This window comes from Labeo rohita, chromosome 7 (assembly GCF_022985175.1).
Source record: "Labeo rohita strain BAU-BD-2019 chromosome 7, IGBB_LRoh.1.0, whole genome shotgun sequence".
Taxonomy (NCBI): Eukaryota; Metazoa; Chordata; class Actinopteri; order Cypriniformes; family Cyprinidae; genus Labeo; species Labeo rohita.
This window is the reverse complement of record NC_066875.1, coordinates 2,923,188-2,944,357: the sequence shown is the minus strand read 5'-3', so window position 1 is coordinate 2,944,357 and position 21,170 is coordinate 2,923,188. Positions and strand designations below refer to the sequence as shown.

General features: G+C 33.6%; 1 protein-coding gene across 9 annotated transcripts in view; it reads right to left on the bottom strand.

Annotated features, from left to right (window-relative positions):
* The window catches only part of LOC127167997 (multiple PDZ domain protein), a 79,886-nt gene that overhangs the window by 28,501 nt on the left and 30,215 nt on the right, over positions 1-21,170 (bottom strand). For 6 of the 9 annotated variants that reach the window (XM_051114452.1, XM_051114455.1, XM_051114457.1 and 3 more), the window contains exons 14-27: positions 20,859-21,005; positions 20,325-20,492; positions 19,338-19,511; positions 18,187-18,396; positions 15,500-15,613; positions 14,657-14,818; positions 13,327-13,392; positions 10,545-10,656; positions 6,662-6,860; positions 5,990-6,031; positions 3,524-3,619; positions 3,342-3,437; positions 1,751-1,928; positions 1,117-1,227 (exon numbers count right to left, since the gene is read on the bottom strand). In XM_051114452.1, coding sequence (XP_050970409.1) covers positions 1,117-1,227; positions 1,751-1,928; positions 3,342-3,437; positions 3,524-3,619; positions 5,990-6,031; positions 6,662-6,860; positions 10,545-10,656; positions 13,327-13,392; positions 14,657-14,818; positions 15,500-15,613; positions 18,187-18,396; positions 19,338-19,511; positions 20,325-20,492; positions 20,859-21,005 — 1,875 coding nt within the window. The remainder of the gene's footprint in view (positions 1-1,116; positions 1,228-1,750; positions 1,929-3,341; positions 3,438-3,523; positions 3,620-5,989; positions 6,032-6,661; positions 6,861-10,544; positions 10,657-13,326; positions 13,393-14,656; positions 14,819-15,499; positions 15,614-18,186; positions 18,397-19,337; positions 19,512-20,324; positions 20,493-20,858; positions 21,006-21,170) is intronic. The other 3 variants (XM_051114453.1, XM_051114454.1, XM_051114458.1) reach the window with 3 other exon arrangements.

Here is a 21,170-nt window from a genome sequence, read left to right as displayed (position 1 = left end):
TAGCCAAACTGGTGTTACAATTGGAAAGCTTGAACTGATTTAAAACTTATTCAGTTATGTGCTCTGCATGGCATGTTTACATGAAAAATGTATTTTATATAACCCTTGTGAAAAAAACAAGTGTGCTTTATTGTATTGATTGTGCACTAGTAGTGTACTTCAAGTATTTTTTTCATGTATTTTTAAATACTGTACTTGCAGATAATACATATTAATGAAATAAAACATCACTTACGTGTTTAGAGATATACTTTCATGCGTTTCTTAACACACTTTTAAAAAGTGCAATTAAAATGTCAGATTAGTTTTAAAGTACATTTTATATGTTTATGTGCGATATTACATTTAAAGCGGATATATTTTAAATATATATTTAAATACATAAGTTATATTTTAGTTTATCAGAACTGCTTGTCAGTACATTCAGCAGTACTTTAATGATATTTTGAAGGGGGAAAAAATAGAAGTAATTATAAAATTAGTATAAAGAGACGTATTTGGGTAAAAAAGCACTTTAAAGTTCAGCTAATTGCATTTAATATAAATTTTAAGTACAATCCATTTGAATTTTATTGCAGTATATTATTCAAAACAAATTATTTCCAGAGTAAGTTTATTAAAGTGCACTTCTTCTTTTTTTACAAGGGTATTGTTATATTGGTGCATTTTATTGAAAATCATTAAATATAATTCTGTGTATTCCCCTAGCAAAAATAAATAAAATAAAATAATAATAATTTCTATTTAGTTTTTTTTTTTTTAATTGTATTTTACTTTTTGCATGATTTTTTTTTTTAAATATTTGGCAACAGTGGCTGTTCGCTTTACAAGTAGATTCCTCTACTTAAACATACACATACATAAACACTGAGCTATACAGCAACAAATATCCTTAAAAGGCTAATTAAATTAAACTAAATTAAATTTAAATTCATATGAACATCTAACTTTTAGATAAAAGAATGTGTTTTATAAAGTTTGATATTCAATTAAAGCTATATCGCCCAGCTATAGTTAGTATGCAGCATTTATAAACATGTTATAAACACCCACACGTGTTAAACGGCACAAATAAATGGATCACTTCAGTAGGTGTTTGTATTGTGTGATACTGACTCTGTCTTTGTGAACAATGCTCTGCACCAGGAACACCACAGGGTTTGCAGCATTCCGGATGGCCTCCACAGCCTGCTCATGACTGGCATCACGTAGATCCACTCCGCCCACCTGTCTCACACACATACACACACACACACAGTGCTTGAGGTCATTACTGGACTCTGTGAGCAGGTGTGTGGCCCAAAACCTGCCAGAAAGATGCCACTCTGTTTACAGACAGTATACATGCCTAAGTAAAAATGCATTAACTGAATTTGTTGTATCATTTATAAGACATAATGATTTTAAAAAATCAAGCTGAAAGCAGAAAATTGCCCAAACTGTGCAGTGAATGGTCACTTCCAGTGTAGACAGCTTCATTGAATACAAAAATCAATTTAGTGTGTCGCAACAATGCAAAAAACATTGCAACATGCTGCATATATAGAATTTGTAGCAAAAACAAATATTTTGTAAGTAATATGTACTGTTGTACCATGATGAACTGAAATACAACCTCATAATCACTGATTTGAAACTCTCTGCATTGTGCTCCACACAAATTGCACTTTATACATGAAGTGCACAGGTGAACCAATTCACAGTTGAATCCAATAGAGTTAGACGCTAGTAAGTGTGTTTGTGTGTGTACCTCTAAAATCCTGTCTCCTGTCTTTAGTGTGCCGTTGCGTCCCGCTGGACTGTCCTCCAGGATGTGTTTAATAAAGATGCCCCGCATCACTTCCCCGTTGCTAAGGCGACTGCCCATGCCCCGCCCACCAACAATGCTGATGCCCAGTGATTTCCCAGCTTCCCTGTGCAACTCCACTCTGAACAAACACACACTCAGTTACCATCCAGTAACATCAATTTGCCAATTTAATCAATGTATTTTCATTATTTTTCCAAGATTGTCCCAGCTGTTCTCATCAATAAGTTGACCAATTAATTAAAAAAAAAATAAATAAATAAATTCAAGGTCAACAGATAATGCAGGTTATTTTTTTTAATATTATTTTACCAGTACTCTTTATGGTACTGTTTATACACAGTGAACACATTCATTCAATGCAGTCATGGATTTTTCATGTTTTATGTTTTCATGTTTCATGCATTGTCATGATCCCATCTTCTGACCAAACACCATCAAACTTTGCAAGCCTTGAATATATTTTCCAAGATTTGTTAAAAACAAAAATATTCTACTAGAGGTACAAATTCAGCACCACGTAGGATTTGACTCAAAACCTTTTGATCCAGCCATTAAGTGTAAAGTGCGTGTTCAATAACTTCGGTCTGGCATGGTGTAAAATGGCACGCTGAGAAAAAAATATGAAAGTATAAGGTGCCATCTGATGGACATTTTCAGCTGCTTTTTTTTTTTTTGGCCAGGCCAGCTAGGTCTCAAGATTATCAGCCTAAAATCTGGGGAAGATCTGTTGAAAGACAGAGGTTTGAAACGACAAAAGGCAATGAAAATTCAAATGGCAGATATGCAGTGTGGTAGACTTTAGAAAGATGGGTACCTGTATAAAGTATAATGGGTTCTGCAGAATTTTACATTTGGGCCAAGTTAAAATTAGTTTTTAAATAATTTTTAATAAATACTTGGCAAATACCCATTTAGCAATGTTTTTCTGAGCAAAATATACTTCAAATATATGCTAAATATATGTTGTAAACCAAGCAGGTGAATGACAAATATATTTTATCTAAATATATTTTGTGTAAACCTTCAAATTATATAATATATTTAAGGAAAATGCATTTCCAATCTTAAAATACATATTGGACAAATGCAAAATGTACATGACCCTACATAGAACAAGCAGTGTGGAGAATGGATGAACATTATATATTATATACAGTATAAGCAATATATTTTAGACTGTTTCAATATGACGAAGAGTTCATAACATATAACACATTTCATCAAAAATCTGAAGACTTAAGACAATGTATGTTAAAAAGGTCATATGGTTCAAACGTTATATGAAAAGCCCAATTTTAAACTTACAGTGGCGCTAGAGAGTTCGAGTGAGAGAGCCCAAAATTGGTCAGATTGATGTTCAGACCTTTCCTAATGAACGCACCAAATTTTGCTCCAATAGCTTTAAGGACTGCCAGACTTCCAGAGGAGCAATAATAAGAATGCCAACAGAAACCAGTTTCTAATACATATCCATTCCTAATAGATATGTCTATGGTTTTCAGTCACTTGTGTCTTATTTATCTATTCTCACCTCCGTGGCAGATTCCAGTTGTTAGAAGCTGCTGTCTGTCGTTCACTCTCCTGTCCCTCTCCATCTTCTCTCTCTGGAAGATCTGAGACTGTCTGACTAAACGCACAAACACAAAGCTCTTATTGTTTTGACTCTACGAGTCAATGAGAGCTGACAGGATGAAGTGTGAGTGGAGTACGTACTGTTGAGTGCTGATTTTGCCATCAGAGAGATCTTCACTCTGGAGCTGCTGGCTTGCTCTGTATTCCTCTAAATATTCTGCAGGAACATACGTGATTCTGCACACACACAATCACATGATTCACAAGCTTGTGATGACATTTGACTCATCAGACCTGTCATCAACACTCCCGGAATCAAACTTCAAAGGAGTCTTCCAAATTAAGTCCAATCCACAGCATTTGTGACTTAATGGCCACAGAAAATAGTTCCACTTGTTCTTCAATTTTTAACAACATTATGGATTGAAGCACATCTTGATTTTTTTCAACTTTATGGGTAATATCTAATATATTTTTGCCTATCTCTGCCCAAGGTGAAACCATTAATCAGTCAAGATTGTTAACAACAGCCGGTGTTAGTCCCACAACAAGACATTTATCTTTTTCTTTTGCATTACACCCAAAAATTCAAACCAAAAAAAAATCTGACTCAGCAGCGAGCCTGATAATTTAGCTTGAATTTTCATGTTTCCGGATCAGGAATCAAAACAGAAATCGTTTATTTGCTTCACCAATTGATTGTAAGTGAAGATGACAGATCTAATGGAGGAAAATCAAACCTTGTTTTGAACAATTCATGCATGCAGGCGCGAAATCAAGACATTAGGAGTCACGGCACATCGATGTGAATCAAATATTCATTATCCACACATTCAGTGGAAACGCTTCGTTAATGAACGAGAATCGATGGCTGGAAATCAAATCACTGACATGAGAGAGAGAGAGATGTTAGTCAAAGATGAACAACACAATACACACGATGTTAGGAGGAAATGACGGCCTGGAATGTTAACGATGAACGACAGCCTCTTGAGAACACGAATGCATGTTACCAAGGAAACAACGAGCTGCTCAAACGCTGCTTGATGAGGAAACGCAGCATCCTTGAGTTTGTCTGGAATGTGAGTGTTTAGCATTAGTAGGGTCAAACCTACTTTGCAGTACAAATAAAATCTGCCTTAAAATATTGGTTGAAATACCACAATTAAAACTGAAGTACTCTCCTATCCCAGGTTAATACAAAGATAAAACTATAAGTAAGACATTTGTAGGTTGACTTTCTCAAAAAGTGTAATCACTCTGGCAACAATCATTATTTTTGCAATTCTGTACTGTAGACCTCACACACTTCAGCTTTAAGCGAACACGGGGTGACTTCTGAGTCATTCACTACTTTGGTGTGAATAAATGTTGCCTTTTTTGCCATGTCCACTTCTTCTGAAATTAAAACCCAGCAATATATTGAGAAATATTGCATGTTTCTTCATTTTGTTTTTTAATTTTCCTGCTAAAATGTTCTAAAGAAAATATGCTTTCTGCCATTTATAATTTTTTTTCAGAAGTTAAGTCATTATAAATCACATTTCAAGAACAAATGTGTCCTGTGTGAATGGTTCCTTATGCATCATGTTAATTTCGTACAATTGTGCAACTAATAATAAAGCAATAAAGTTTACATTTCTGAGCTTGACTAGAGCATATTTCCAAAATGCTATACTTTTATGATCATAATGTCATCACAGAAATACACTATCATTCAAAGATTTTTAATGTTTTTGGAAGAAGTCTCTTCTGCTTATTAAGACTGCATTTATTTGATCAAAAATAAAGTAAAACAGTGAATTTGTGAAATATTATTACTAAATAAATAATTATAAATAACTGTTATATTTCAACATTTTAAAATACATTTAAATGTTAAAATATTTAAAATTTAGAATATTTTAAAAACTCATTTATTCCTGAATTTTCAGGATCCATAACCCCAGGCTTCAGTGTACTATCAATGTTCAAACCAACTGTGCTGCTTAATATTTTACCAATAATAGTTTAATAATTGTAACAGCATTTATATGTGAAATAGAAATCTTCTGTAATTAAATGTCCTTACTGCCACTTTTAATAAATTTAATGTATCCTTGTGGAATAAAAGCATGAATTTATTTCAATCAATCAACCCCAAACTTTTGAATGTCAGTGTAACTATGATCTTTGAGTTAGTTGTGTATTTGTTAATTTCTGCACTGGAATGCACATTTCCTGACATTTCTATATTTGCATAAAATTCTCTTTTAATTACAGCAATAGTTATTTCATATAACTGTGACAGGCCGGGTTATACCCTTTTATAGCAATATTTACTTTAATCCAATATATTAAATAGAATAAAATATAAACAATTACAAAAAGGTACTGCATAACAGAGATGACCCAATAATGCATTCAGCTGAAGAAAGAAACTCATGCAGGTTTGGATGAGTAAACGATGACAGAAGTGTTTCCAGTCTTTGCGATTAGAAGAGAATGGAAGCAGGGCTGCGGGCGGCCCGAACAATCAGATTCTTTTGGATAAACCTCCGCAGCGACAGAACCGAATGAGCGCAAGCAGGGAGTGAGGACAGACAGCGTGATGAAGGCAGTACTCACACAGAGACGGGGCTCAGCTCTTCCCCCGCGGCACCTGTGGATCTGGAAATGTGAAGAGCAGTTTACGGACACAGACGCCGCTGGCAGCGGGATGCAAAATAAAGCGACTTACTGCAGCTAGAACAAGCTTTCTGCTGCCAGACGGCGTCTGGATCACCGTTGGGCACTGATAAGCCTTGTTTTATGAAGGTCTGTTTATCCTTTTATTGTGAATGTAAATTCTGAGTTCTGCTGAGGTTGATGGCTCTATTAAATTGGCAGCACTCTTAAAATACACCCTGACCATACATAAAATCCATTATAACAGATTTTTCTTCCATTGGAAGGACTCCAGCTTAAAGCACCACCAAAATGTAATCGGGCTGACAAGCTAGATGCACTGTAACATCCAAATATGTTTGGGGTCGGCAAGATTTTTTAATGTTTTTGAGGAGTCTCTTCTATTTATTTGATTTAAAATTTGATTTTTTACAGTTCAAAACAACTGTTATATATGTGAACATCTGTTAAAACGTAATTTTTTCCTGTGATCAAACCTGAATTTTCAGCAATATTACTCCAGCCTTCAGTGGCTGTAATTATCCATGTGTCAACACAAACAAACAATAACAGACCATCTGATTTGTGTGTGAGAAGTTAAATCACACGTGTGTGTTTGTATGCGCATCTCACCCTAAGTCTGGTCCGATCAGAGAGTGTCTGCGCAGCATGGCTCGCGCCTGAGCGTTGGTCAGATTCCCTGTTGGTTCTCCATTGATGGCCAGAATCAGGTCCCCGACCCCGAGCCGGCCGTCCCGGCTGATGGAGCCACCGTGAATGATGCTGCGGATCAGCATACCGGGCCCGTCCTTCAGCGCGCACACCGTCATACCTGAAACACAAACAATGGGAGACGTTTGTCTCTGTTTTAATGCAATGCCAGCTTCATTGGCTGTTTTCATGGCAAGAAATCTACATTTAAAAACCTACATCAAGTTTTTAAAATTTACTTTAGATAAAAATTCTAAAGTGATTTCAGGGCTGATTCTGTTAAAAATTGATGCAGTGTGTTTGTAGAGTAATATCATTACTTAAGTGACCATAAACCAGCAAAATGTAATAAAATATGTTTGAGAGATATTGGAACTTATTATTGGACATTGTATATATGTGAACCCCATCGACTACTAAAAATAAAGACTTTTCATGTGATGTGATTACGTCACTGGAAAAATCACATTCTGTCCTTACAAACAAAGCAGCATGAATTAAATTAGCTTTTGATAATTTAATCCAGTGTTATTTTAGCATTATTTAAATAGTATTAAAGTATTTATTAATATTTTGAATGGGCTTTATGTCTATACTTTTCGTTTTCATTTTACATAAAATAAATGATTTAACTAAAATTTACACTGATTGATATAACTAATGTTAATACACCAAATTACTAAAAATCTCTTCTGTACCTTAATTCACTTATAATCACCATAAAAACTCATGTGGTAAAGCTTTTTCAAAATATATTTATTTATTTATTTATTTAAAGCTTTTTCACAATTTATTTATTTGTTTGTTTTAATGCCATATCAGCAGCAATGGCTATATTCATGCCAAAATCAACAACATTAAAGCCTATTAATATGTAAAAGGTGCACAGTGTTTTTAGGTACAAATACAAAACACTATCGTATTAACAAATATGACACTAAATAATGCATATTAAAAAAACATTAATTTAACAATATTTGATGTGATATAAAACAATGTACATACCTAAAAAAGACCAATTATTTAAATTAAGTGAAGTGTCCAATTTTGTTTTTTTTTTTAACTGTAAATTATTGCTGACTTTTTTTACTTCCAAAACCTGTACATTTAATAGTATTTTACTATAAAATTATATAGTGATATATTACTAAAAATAAGTATATAGACTGTATTTTTAGTAATTCAAAATAAATGTTTTTGTCATTTTTATTAGTTCCTTTATTTATTACTAAGCTTTAATTTATTTCAGTTTTAGCCATTTTAGTACTTAAACTTAAGCAGCATTTCTAATTTTCATTTAAGTTTTTTAAGTTTCATATAAAAATATTAAATATTTCATATAATCATATAAAATTTAACTGATTTAAGCTTTATTTCAACTAGCAAAATCATTGTAGATTTAGTTATCAATAACACCATTGATAGTTGTTTTTTTTTTTTTTTTTTGGTTTAAAATTCAAAGAAACTCAACACAGAAACAATTTTATGGCTATACATTACATTTTCACCTATGACACCTATTTATTCCCAGACAAATGTATTGTTTTTTTGTTTTTTTTTTTACAATTATTTTAGAGTTGATATTTGAGCATATTTCATTTTTAAATTAAATACAAAATTCGACAGGTGCCGTTTCAAAAATCTATTTTTAATATACTTTATGTTGTGCTGTATGCATGAGAACACATTTACAGGTTATTCATGCTAAAAAATAAAAAGTATCACTAAATATAAATTAAGTAAAATGCAGACACAGACATTATAGTAAGAATAATGAACATATACTCTGCTCCTATAGAGGTGGCACTGTAGTTAAAGTTTAAAATGGATTTTTCCCAGATATATATGTGTGTGTTGTGTATTTTTATGTGTATTAGAGTATTGCATGGTTATCTTGGTCTCCCATGAGGAGCACTTAGTAGTGGACGTTAAGTCAGCGTTGTAAAAAATCATCTGCCAGGAACTTAAATGCACTTTAATTTGCAATTTTCTAGATCAAGAATGGGAGTCCATTAACACCTGTGACAGTAAAGATGAGTCCGGATCTAAAGCAGTGTTAAGCAGTCTCAAATGAATGCCAGATTTCCCTCTGCTGAAATTTTAATATCCTAATAGCGTATATTGGCAAAGCAGACTGCGTTCAATTGCTGCTCCGGGATAAAGTCGGCCCTAACTGCTGCTGTACAGTCCCACGGCCAAATCCACATCTTAATCATTAGTGAAATGCAAAACAGCAGCTGGGGAAAACCTCTCATTCCATCATGTACCACATTTATGCAGCAAGAAATGTTCCCTTCATACTGTCCAATTTTAAAGTGAGGTCACATTCACTTTTGCACAAAACTGTACTTGCAGATAATATAATATTAATGAAATAAAAGGCCAGTTAAGTGACTTAAAAAGACACTTTTATGACTGTTACTTACCATTTTTAAAGTACAATACTTGAGTATTATACTTAAGTATAATGTTTAATTTAAACTTTTATTTTAGTAATTATGAAATTACTCATGTTTCAACTGATAAAAATACTTAGATATAATACTTACGTATTGTACTTAAGCATAATGTTTAATTTAAACTTTCATTTTAAGGTGCACTCTAAATAACCACATTAAAGCGTATTTTAGTGAATAAATGCTTGTCAGTAAATTCAGCAGTACACAAAGTAATTATGAAATTACTAATGTTGTCAGTTGATAAAAGTACTTAAGTACAGAACTTAAGTATAATACTTAAGTATAATGTTTAATTGAAACTTTTATTTTAAGGTGCACTTTAAATAACAGGTTTAAATTTTTTAAATTAAAAATCACATTAAAGTGTATTTTAGTGAATTAAAGCTTGTCAATAAATTCAGCAGTACACCAAGTAATTATGAAATTGTTACTCATGTTTCAACTGATAAAAATACTTAGATATAATACTTAAGTATTGTACTTAAGTACAATGTTTAATTTAAACTTTTATTTCAAGGTGCACTTTAAATAATAGTTTTAAATTTTTTTATTGAAAATCACATTAAAGTGTATTTTAGTGAACAAGTGCTTGTCCGTAAATTTAGCAGTACACCAAGTAATTATGAAATTACTCATGTTGTCAATTGATAAAAAAAATAACTAATTAATAAAACGAATTAATCATAATTTAATTGCATCTAACATTAAAATGTGCAATCACATACATTTTTACACAAAATCTCAAAATTAATGCAGAATAAAAACATAAAAAGGTTATATTTTACACATTTGTTTAAATGTGCCTTAATGCTAAGTAATATAAATGAAGGTAAAAATGACAGATAACAATACTGATACTGATACTTCACTTAAACTGATTATTTTTTAACTATATTTTTTATTCTGTTTTGAAATCAACACATAAAATGGATAAATATTAACACTATAGTAAAGTTTGTGCCAAAATATACAACCTAACCTATTACAGAACATTAAAAAATATTAAGACTTTTTATTTAAGTGAGCTTAAAACAATCTTCACATGAATTCATTATAATTGTGTTAAACAATATATAAATCACAAAAACTAATGTCATTTTTGACAGCCCTTGAAATGACATATAAAATGTACCTAAGTCCTACTTCAGTGGGTCAGCTAATTGCATTTAATATAAATTTAAACTGTAATACGTTCATTTAAATTGCAGTTAACATGCACTTAAGTGTCTAAAAAAAACATAACATTCAGTTCAGACTTAAGTATATTCTTTTAAAGTATATATTAGCTACTATTTTTTAAAAACATGCTGTACTTCTGTTTCTCGAACACATTCCCTTTGTCATACCTAGACTGGCATTGCCCTTGACCACAGTGATGGTCCTCTCGAAGCTGCTCCCCGCGGCGGCATTCAGCTGCTGCGCCTCATCTGCGGGTTTATCTGGAAGAACATCCTCCTCCTGTGAGGAAAACAGGTCAGAATCCGCATCAAAACGACATCAAAGACTGAAGTCAAGGACACAGAGTGATGAAAGAGGTCAGCAGGATGAAGCGGGATTTTGAGGGTCTATGGGGAAGCAGGAAGGATGGGAACAGATGAGTGATACTACAGGAAATTAGTCATACTATGTGAGAGCTGCTTGACTGAGAAAAACTTGGTCTGATGACTTACTGCTAGTAAGATATTTTGAGCGGGTTCAACTGTAAACTTATAATTCCAATATTTGAAAATGCACATTACAAGTGACCCAAACCCAAAAAATGGAGTTCGTTTAGCAGTATTTAAAGCGAATTGACACCACGATCATAAGCTGCTGATGTGTAATACTGCATAATGCAATTTCGGAACAGACAATACATGAAAGATAATGTTCAAATGTCCTGTGGGTAGGACGAACATCTGCAGTTTCCCTTTCACAATGTGTAAGCTGATTTATATCCACAATAAGAGTCAAATCAGACGCAGATAATCTCCTGATAAACAGCTCCGTTAATGACCTGCTGAAGTGCAATAATGGGAGAGCGGTTCCTGACGAGAGGCAGGGGAACGTGTTTGTGAATGTAGCCGTGATTCATACAGCTGTAATTGAGTTCGCTCGCGCAGAATGATTCAAGAGGGACCGAATCGCTCGCCTATGAATCTGAGCAGAGACCTCCCAGAGCAGCAGCCATAAAAACGCAAATAAACGCACAACTGATGGGACTCCAAACAATATAGCCGCAAATTACAGCACAGAGAGCAGTCGGGCCTGTGGCACGCCGGTCTGGAACAGTGGGAGTGAATGAGGCTGTTCAGCAAATGACATGTATCAGACGTTTATTTAGGACACAAACTGGTAAGATTTTTCTAGGATCAGTTTTTTCCTTTTATTATCACTTTTACTGTTTTCCCTCATTATTACACCTTATTATTTAAAATGCCACAGGGTAAAAATACATGTTTTTTATTTTTAAAATTATGCATTATGGTAAATTCACCTGCTATTGGCGGAAGTAGCAAATTTAGGAAAATTTGGACTTTTTATAAGCAGCTTCAGATGACAACACTCAGTTTGGCGTATTTGTTCATTTTCATTATTTTATTAGTTTATTATAACTCATTATCACTATATTATTTTTCTTTCTTTCTCAAGACTTCTAAAACTTACAGCAGTGAAAAAGAAGTGCACCAATTGTACTGAATGTGCACTTGTAGGGTATTTAACATATTACAAGTATACTTTTACCAAAACTGCAGGTGCAGATAATATAATATTAATAAAATAAAGGGCTTGAGCACAAAAGTGACTTTTGTAATAATGTCAAAAAAGCTTTAATTTAAGTTACATATTAAAGCTGTCATACCCCTGTGGACTGTTTTTGTGCTTTTCCCCTTGTATGCCCTTATTTGGTCCTTCCTGTTCCGTTTTTCAATTCTTACGTCACTGTTTGATCGTTCGCACCTGTCTCCCCCTGATTGGTCTGTGTATTTAAGTTCGGTTGTTTTCACAGTTTGGTTGTCGGTTATTGTTATTGTCATGCTCAGTCTGTTTATGTCACTCCCGTTTATTCTAAGTCTTGTCGTGTCTGTTTACATTGGATTCCCTGCTGTTCCTGTCCATTCCTGCTCGATGTGTGGATTATTTAATAAATGTGCATGTTCTGTATCCCCCTCGTCATACTCCTCATTCCCCGCACACCACGCTGTGACAAAAGCATGTTTTAAAAAAATACACTTGTTTTGATATGTTGACTAACATGCTAAAGCACATGTAAAGTACTTGATTATCATTTAACTTTAATGTGTTATTCAGTATTACACATTTTTACAACAGTTCATCCCTTTAACTGTCATCACTATTTCTGAACATAGATGTGAAAGTGCACTATCCAAACCTAAATTGTTATAATTCATAAACAAATACATTTTCTAATATGATTTTGAAGTACCATTTCCATGCCAACGCAATGTCAGATTTTAAAATGTGTTTCAAAGGATGAATTTTGAGGTTTTAAACTTTCAGTTGATATATAATTTGACATGACAGAAAAAAGGCAACGAAAAGAGACGTTTGGTGACAAAGGTCAGAACTCCTGTTATGATGTAGATTTTTGAGGCGCCCCCTTGTCATAAATTAACCTATTAGTGTTCCTAAATAATTTGTACCAAAAAACAGTGGTAAAATATCTATTTAGGAGTCTTAGACCTTTCCAACAACATATAGTTTGTCATGATTAGATTAGGACTGAACTGTGATATGTGACCCAGGACCAGAAAACCAGCCATAAGGGTCAGTTTTTTGAAATTGAGATTTATACGTTGTCTGAAAGTTGAATAAATAAGCTTTCCATTGATGTATGGTTTGTTAGGATAGGGCAATATTTGGTCGAAATGCAAATATTTGAAAATCTAGACTCTGAGGGTGAAAAAAATCGAAATATTGAGAAAATCGCCTTTAAAGTTGTCCAAATTAAGTTCTTAGAAATGCATATTAATAATCAAAAATTACTTTTTGACATATTTGCGGAAGGAAATTTACAAAATATCTTCATGGAACATGATCTTCTTTACTATCCTAATGAGTTTTGGCATAAAAAAAAAGATAATTTTGAAACATACAATGTATTTTTAGCTATTGCTACAAATATACCTGTGGTACTTCAGACTGGTTTTGTGATTCAGGGTCACGTATAGTAACGTAAACGTAGGCATCCCTCTGAGAAGACAGGTTAACAGGGTTAGACAGTTAAAAGGTTATCATAAATGCTTGTCAGTACATTCAGCAGTACTTTAACCATATTTCAAAGACAGAAGTAATTATGAAATGACATATAAAGATGTACTACTTGGGTCAAAAACACTCTAAAATTCAACTAAATGCCTTTAATATAGATTTAAACTATTACACATTTTCATTCAATTGCAATTAACATGCATTTAAAAAGTGTCTGAAAAATGACATTCAGTTCACAATTAAGTATATTCTTTTAAAGTATGTTATTCCTGTAATAAGTACTGTTATTACTGCTAAAGTGTACTTCTTTTTCACAAAGCTATTTAGAAACATTAAGTTACTTTTAAAAGTAACGCATTACAATATTACATTACTTCCTAAAAAGAACCTAATTATGTTAGTTACTTTTTATGTAAAGTAATGTGTTATGTTACTTTTGTGTTACTTTTTAAATCTGGGCAGGGCTTGCTGGTTTGTTTTTAAAATAAAATGTTCTATTTTGGGCAAATGTAAAAGCCCTTTCACACCAAAAGTGAAAGGCTGAAGTACAGTAGAACGCAGAAGAAAAAAGTTCAATACTCTTTAGCAATAAAAAAAGAAGAGCAAATGTTAGTTTATTTTGAGTATTTTTTGCTTATTAGTGTGGTTGAATTGGATCATCGAAGGTCAGCGGGAAAGACACTGGTTAATAAAATAGCATTAAACACATAAAGGATATCTGTATTATTTAACATGTTAAATTATTGCAGGTTTGCATCATATTCTAAATTGCATTTCACTGTTTTTCATTTTGAAGAATAGTGAATCTGTTTTTTGTGTGTGTGAGTGAGTGAGATGAATTAATGCATGTTCACATTTAGTCTAGAACTAAAGAAACATCTTACTCCTGATTTCTCTCAACATGGGGACAGGAGAGTTTTCAATCAATAAATGGAGGGGAAAAAAGTAACTGGTGTTACTTATTTGAAAAAGTAACTCTAAAATATTTTCTTGTAAATTAAAAAGTAACAAGTTACTTTACTAGTTACTAAAAATTAATCTGATTAATTTTTTATTAACTCACTTTACTAATAATGCGTTACCCCCAACACTGGTTTTGATAAAACAGTCTCAAAGGTGATTAAATCTGGGTAAGTGTACTAAATGATTTAAAGATTGTATTTGATTAGTCCGTGCAAAGCCAAAATGTAATTTGATTGCTTGAAATGTGCATGTTTAAATGTGACTGGTTGCTGACTCTGTTTACCTTCGGTGTGGAGGCGGGTCTGTTCATCTGATAGGTCAGATCAGCACTGCAGATACTGCCGTGTTCAGCGATCATCGACTGCAGCATCTCGTCCTCTTCCTCCTCCAGAAAATGACGATCAAACGCCTTTTCGTCAGACAGGTCTAAATCACTAGAGTCGATCTGAAAGAAATATTGTGTAGGTGAGAATAATAATAAAGTCAGAGAATGATCTTTTTTTGTCTTCAAAAGGCCACAATAAATGTGCTACACTTTAAATAATTTGTTAGGATAACCCCCACAAAAATCATCATGGACTTCGAAATATTCGTTCTGAATTTCACTTTCATTAAATTTTCAGTGATGCCGTGTGTGTCTTGCTAACTTTGGACTAAAATGTTTTTTATTCATCTAAAAAAAATGGTACCTATAAACGAGGAAAAAATAGGTGCCACAACAGATTCATATGGAAAATATATAGAATATATTTTTAGGAAAATAATTTTATGGTAAAGAGATGCATAATTATTCTTCAAAAAGTGTCTTTTTGAGTTCCACAAAAATAAATAATTAAATAAGTTCTTTGCAAAATGTGGAGTCATATGTATGAATATGAATTTCTTCATTTTGGAGAATTTCTTTATGTAAAAGAGTTGCATAAATGAAATACCCTTCAAAATTGATTTTGCAATATTCTTTCTGAACAGTTGATTTTCAATGATGCCACTTGCTAAGCTTGGACTAAAATATTCAAAAGGTTGTCTGTCTCCAATAAACGCTTAACATATCATTGCTCCTATAGAACGTTGCACTAATAACATGCTTTGCACAGGAAAGCTTTGCTTGTGTTTTATGAGCACTGACCACTGCAGGCTCAGCGCGGAACACAACTTGATCCTCCTCATCCTCACCATCACAGCCCTCCATCAGCAGCAGAGCCGAGAAGATGAAGGACGAAGAGCCATCCTCATCCTCAGTCTGTGAAGACAGGGAAGTGTCACCTCTCTAAACATGTGACCATCCATTCTCTGATCATGAGCAGATCACACTGGGTGTTATGACCACAATCTGGTACGACTAACTGTATTTCATTAGTAACTGAATATACTCTAATAAAATTGGCCTTTTTCAGTAAAAAAAATAAAAATAAATGACTGAAAATAAATGCCAGCATCCATAAATATTAAATAAAGTTACAATTTTTCAGTTAATTATTCCTTAAATCTTTGTTAAATTAAAGTAATATATATGAATCAGGGTTTCTGCAGGTTTTATGAAGGTAAATTTGAGATTTTTTAAAGACCTTTTTAAGACCAACTAAAGAAAAGGTAAGGAAAAAAAATGAAGGGAAAACAATACAGCAATATGTTCTCTAAGTATAGTTCGAGTTTTACTTTTTACTTTCAAAATAGCAGCAATTCAGCGTCTAGCAATTGTTTGTTTTTCGTTCATTTCAGTTTTCCCTCTTTTCTCTGCTTTCCTTTGGTAAAAGCGGCGTGCACATTTTACTTTCACTTTCAAATTAGCGGCAATTCAGCGTCTAGCGATTGTTTGTTTTTGGTTAATTTTGGTTTTCCCTCTTTTCTTTGCTTTCCTTTGGTAAAAGCGATGTGCACATTTTACTTTCACTTTCAAATCAGCGGCAATTCAGCGTCAAGCAGTTGTTCGTTTTTGGTTTCTTTGAGTTTTCCCTCTTTTCTTCACTTTCCTTCAGTTTTAAGTAGCTGTAAAAGCGCTGTGCGCATTTTTACTTTCACTTTTAAATTTTAAATTAAATTAATGTAACATAAACTTTTATTAACAAAACGAATAAAAATACACCATGTTATATATGGCTAATATAAAATAATAACTTACACAAAGTTTAAATAGGTATACAAAACTGAAAATCAGTAAACACTGTGTAACCAAATAAATAAGAAACATAGAATGTTTATTAGCAAAACGAATAAGAAAGCTTGGAAGCACGGCATACACCTTTATGTTTTATATACATATATATATATAAAAATACACAGTTTAAATAAATAAAAATTAGCCAAATAACCAAATAAATATGAAACTTCCACTATCACGTCAGATAAATGGCAGAAGTCAGCAGGCTTTTAAAAATCCAAAATATTTTTACAACGGGCGCTTTTGCATTTTGTTTTGAAACTCTTCCGCATGGTCTTGTCTTTCTCTTTTCTTGTCAGTCAGCTCAACTCTCTTCAGGTGATAAATGAAATCTGATCTGTGATGTGACTGTCGTTCAGCACACTGCACTGAGCAGCAGCATTCCGTTTTAATTGTATTTTCTGTTCTCTAACTGAACTAAATGATTTTTATTACTAAAAAAAACATAACGACAAGTTCTTCTTCGAGTGACTGACAGATGAAGCAGCACATGTCGCCATCTACCGCGTATTGTTTAATGAATATTGAGAGACCTAAGCCATGTAGCACAGAAATTATGCTTTCGCTTCACTTTAAAATGAAACACGAGGAAACAATCCCTCACTAAAATGAATGCCACGATCATATGAATTTAAGACTTGCTGCTCTGATTTAACTCCTTTTCAAGGCCTTAAAAGTGATTTAAGACTTTTTAAGTCTTTTTTAAGACCCGCAGAAACTCTAATGAATTGCTAATTTTTATTTTGAATTGCTTATTATTCAGTTTGTTGAAATGTATAAAGAGTAACATAAATATCTTGAACTGTTTGAGACAAGTCTACTGTTTTTTTTTTTTTTTTTTTTATGATGCTTTATGCAATAATGTAAAGCAGTACTGCATACTGATGCTGTGCAGATATACAGTGTATATTTTCTGTGCTACAGCAGAATCTCATTTCATCATAATACCCAGCCCAGGATCAAAATAAAAGACTGATTTGATTTGATTTGGTTAGAATAATCATTTTGCATGTTAGTAGTGCAAGGTTGGTTAGCGAGCTGATTCGTTTGTTTGTCATTTTTGGCATCATTAAAAATCGTTGATTGCATCAAAGATTTGACATGTAATGGTAAACAGGAAAAAATGCTTTGTCTGTTCTTTATTCCGCTTCTTGGAAGTGAGTCATTTGAACCACATTAAAAGGTGATGTTACCCTATCGCACTTGAGAGGGCAGAACAAAAGCGTTCGGCACGCTCATGCAGTCTAAAGGCCTCTCGTGAGATTAAATCTTCAGAAAAAAGGGCCTGATCAGATGACCTGCAGTGCACTTGACAACCCACCACACACGCTCCAAACCTCAAGGCCTCAGAGGAGAAAAAGAAGGAAAAATGCCAAAATGTGCACACAATCCCAGAATAATGGAGCCGAGATAACAGCCTAGGAAAGTTGAAGAGGTTAAGATAAACTACAGCCCCTGAGAGCTCTTCACAAAGATACAGACACGCTCCTCCAAGAAGATTTCATTTCCTGAGGCCTTAAAGGACTACAGACCCGCGTCATGAAATATTCAAAGAACCTGCGAAGGAATCCCGTTACTGCAGCCACGGGTTTCAGTAACACAAAATCGTGCAAAGAAAAAAGCTGCTTTAGAAAGTAGAGGCTAGTATTTCTTACGGGCAGTGGTTTGGCCACCCCGATGCGGACGGCACCCATGTTCGCTCCCTTCAGAGCCTGCACAGCTTCCTCCAAACTGGCGCTCTCCAGGTTGATGTTGTTGACATACATGAGACGGTCTCCTGGCAACAAGCGTCCGTCTCGCTCTGCTACGCCGCCGGGAACTAACGACCTAATCACAATCACAGTCTTAAGCGGGTCCATTGGGTCCTGTACACATATAAACACACATACACACACACATGCAAAGTGAGTATAACATTATCAACATTATCAGTTTTTACTTTATTTCAATGGGCCTCATTAGACATTCTACTAGCTACAATTACTTTCCAACTAAATCTCATTATTTTGCAACTACATCAAATAACTTCCATTAACTTGCAACTATGTCACCTAACTCACATCAGTTTTTAAATTGTCAACTAACTCACATTATTTGCAACTACATGTGAACTAACTTGGTTAATTTGCAACTACATGTCAACAAACTCTCATTAATTTGGAACTACATATGAACTAACTTATTTATTTGCAACTACATGTCAACAAACTCTCATTAATTTGCAACTACGTGTCAACTAACCTGCGTTCATTTGCAATTACATATCAACACACTCTCATTATTTTGCAACTACATGTGAACTACCTTGCGTTAATTTGCAACTACATGTCAACAAACTCTCATTAATTTGCAACTACATGTCAACTAACCTGCGTTAATTTGCAACTACGTCAACTAACTTGCGTTAATTTGCAACTACATATCAACAAACTCTCATTAATTTGCAACTACATGTCAACAAACTTGCGCTAATTTGCAACTACATGTGAAATAACTTGTGTGAATATGTAACGTCAAAAACTCCCATTTGCAACTACATGTCAACTAACTCTCATTAATTTGCAACTACATGTCAACAAACTCTCATTAATTTGCAACTACATGTGAACTAAATTGTAAAAATAAACTCCAATTAATTATTTTTTTTTGCACACAACGACAACAAACATTCAGCACAACCAGTGTAGTCTGATTAACAAATAGACAACTTTATCTTTCATCTGCCAGTTCTGTCAATCAGTAAAAAAGTGCTCCTCCCATTCTCATGTGATGCTCTAAATTTAGAAAGGTCCTCCCACTTTCTCACCTGATAATCCAGAATGCTAAAGCCCAGTCCGCTCTCTCCTTTCTCTAGTTCGATATCCTGAATCTCTGTTTCCCACATCGCTAACGGCGTTCCGGTGGGCTCCTCAGTCACATGATCTTTCAAGATGTCCTCTGATTCGCCAGAGATCAGGAAATCCTCAAACTCACCCGGCACCTACACAAACAAGATAAATATAACATTTCATTCTTATAAAATCCCTAATAATTGTTCCGAAGCATAAACCTTAATTTAACGTATGTAACACGGCGGATGCAAAACGTACAGCTTTTATTGATGGCTAAACCATGTCATGCATTTGAGCATGAAGGTCTGTCCTCTGAGAGCCACTCGATGTGTTCAGAGATTATAATGTGCACTGTAATCTGATATAATCCCAACAAAGGAAAGTCTGACTGAACTACTCAGGCTCGTTTAACTCGCTCATGGAAAACAAGAACTTTATCACTACAAACGAATAATTATAAGCATTTGGGGAAATCAAGTGTCCTTCCAACAAAAGTTATTTAAATGAATGTTCATTTATATTTATTGTAAATTATTTAATTATTTAATTTACATTGAATAATAATTACATTTCCTATTATTTTTATTTAATTAAATAAGGTTACTATTTAAATTATTTATTATTATGTAATTTATAAATAAACTTAAATATTATAAATAGAGATTCCTATAGGAGTTATTTCAACCATTGATTATTATTGTCATTTAACATTTCTAGAAATACTCTATATTGTCTACTGATAACAATATGATAACATAATAATTATTGTTATAATTAAATGTATGAAAGAAACTATACTTAGAGCAGTTATACAAAATTATATACATTTTACTGTATTTGAATTTCATTGGTATAGATAAATTCATATTAATAAAAGACTGATTGCACATTAACCTTTACATATTTTATTGTACATATTAAATCTAAACAAGATTTGATATTTAGTGAACAATTTAATGTACCTGAACTTTGGAATTGGCGGCCACATCCTCTAGCTGTGATTGGTCAGTCTGGCTGTCAGTCATTAGAGGGGCGGATCTACAGCAGACCATGGTCACAGAAACAGGAAGTTCTTTCAGAATGTCAACAACCTCTTTATGAGTCTCTCCTCTGAGGGGAATGCCATTCACCTGAACAAACACACGCAAACGTATAAATATATGAAAATAATGAAGAGATACTGTTTTCAACAACGATAATAATCAGAAATGTTTCTTGAGCAGCAAAACAACATGTTAAAATGATTTCGGAAGGATCATGTGACACTAAAGACTGGAGTAATGATGCTAAAAATTCAGCGTTGATAACAGGAACAAATTTTTTACCATAGTAAACAGCAATTTAAATTTAAATTTATAAGAATATTTCATGATATTACTGTTTGTCCTGTATGTTTGATCAAATAAATCCAGCTTTGGTGGGCATTAGAGACTTCTTATTGGGGCACATTTTATATGCACATTGGTGGTGGGTTGTTTCCGATGGATGTGTTTTACCTCTAGCAGTTCGTCTCCACTACAGATTTTTCCCGATCGCCCAACAGGTCCCTCAGGAAGCACTGAGCGGAGGATGTGACTGCCAGCGCACACGTCCAGACTGATCCCTAAACCGCTGTTCTCACTGAACTTCTCAACTTGAGCCACCTGAACACACGTCAACACAGAATCACATCACAAACTTTGAAAATCCCTCATTCACTTGCTGTAGCATGAAACACATGTCGTCTCCTTCAAACAAATTCAATCTATTCATTCCACATATACAAATAGATTTTGATGTTAGTAGGAATAATCATTCGGTAGTAGCAG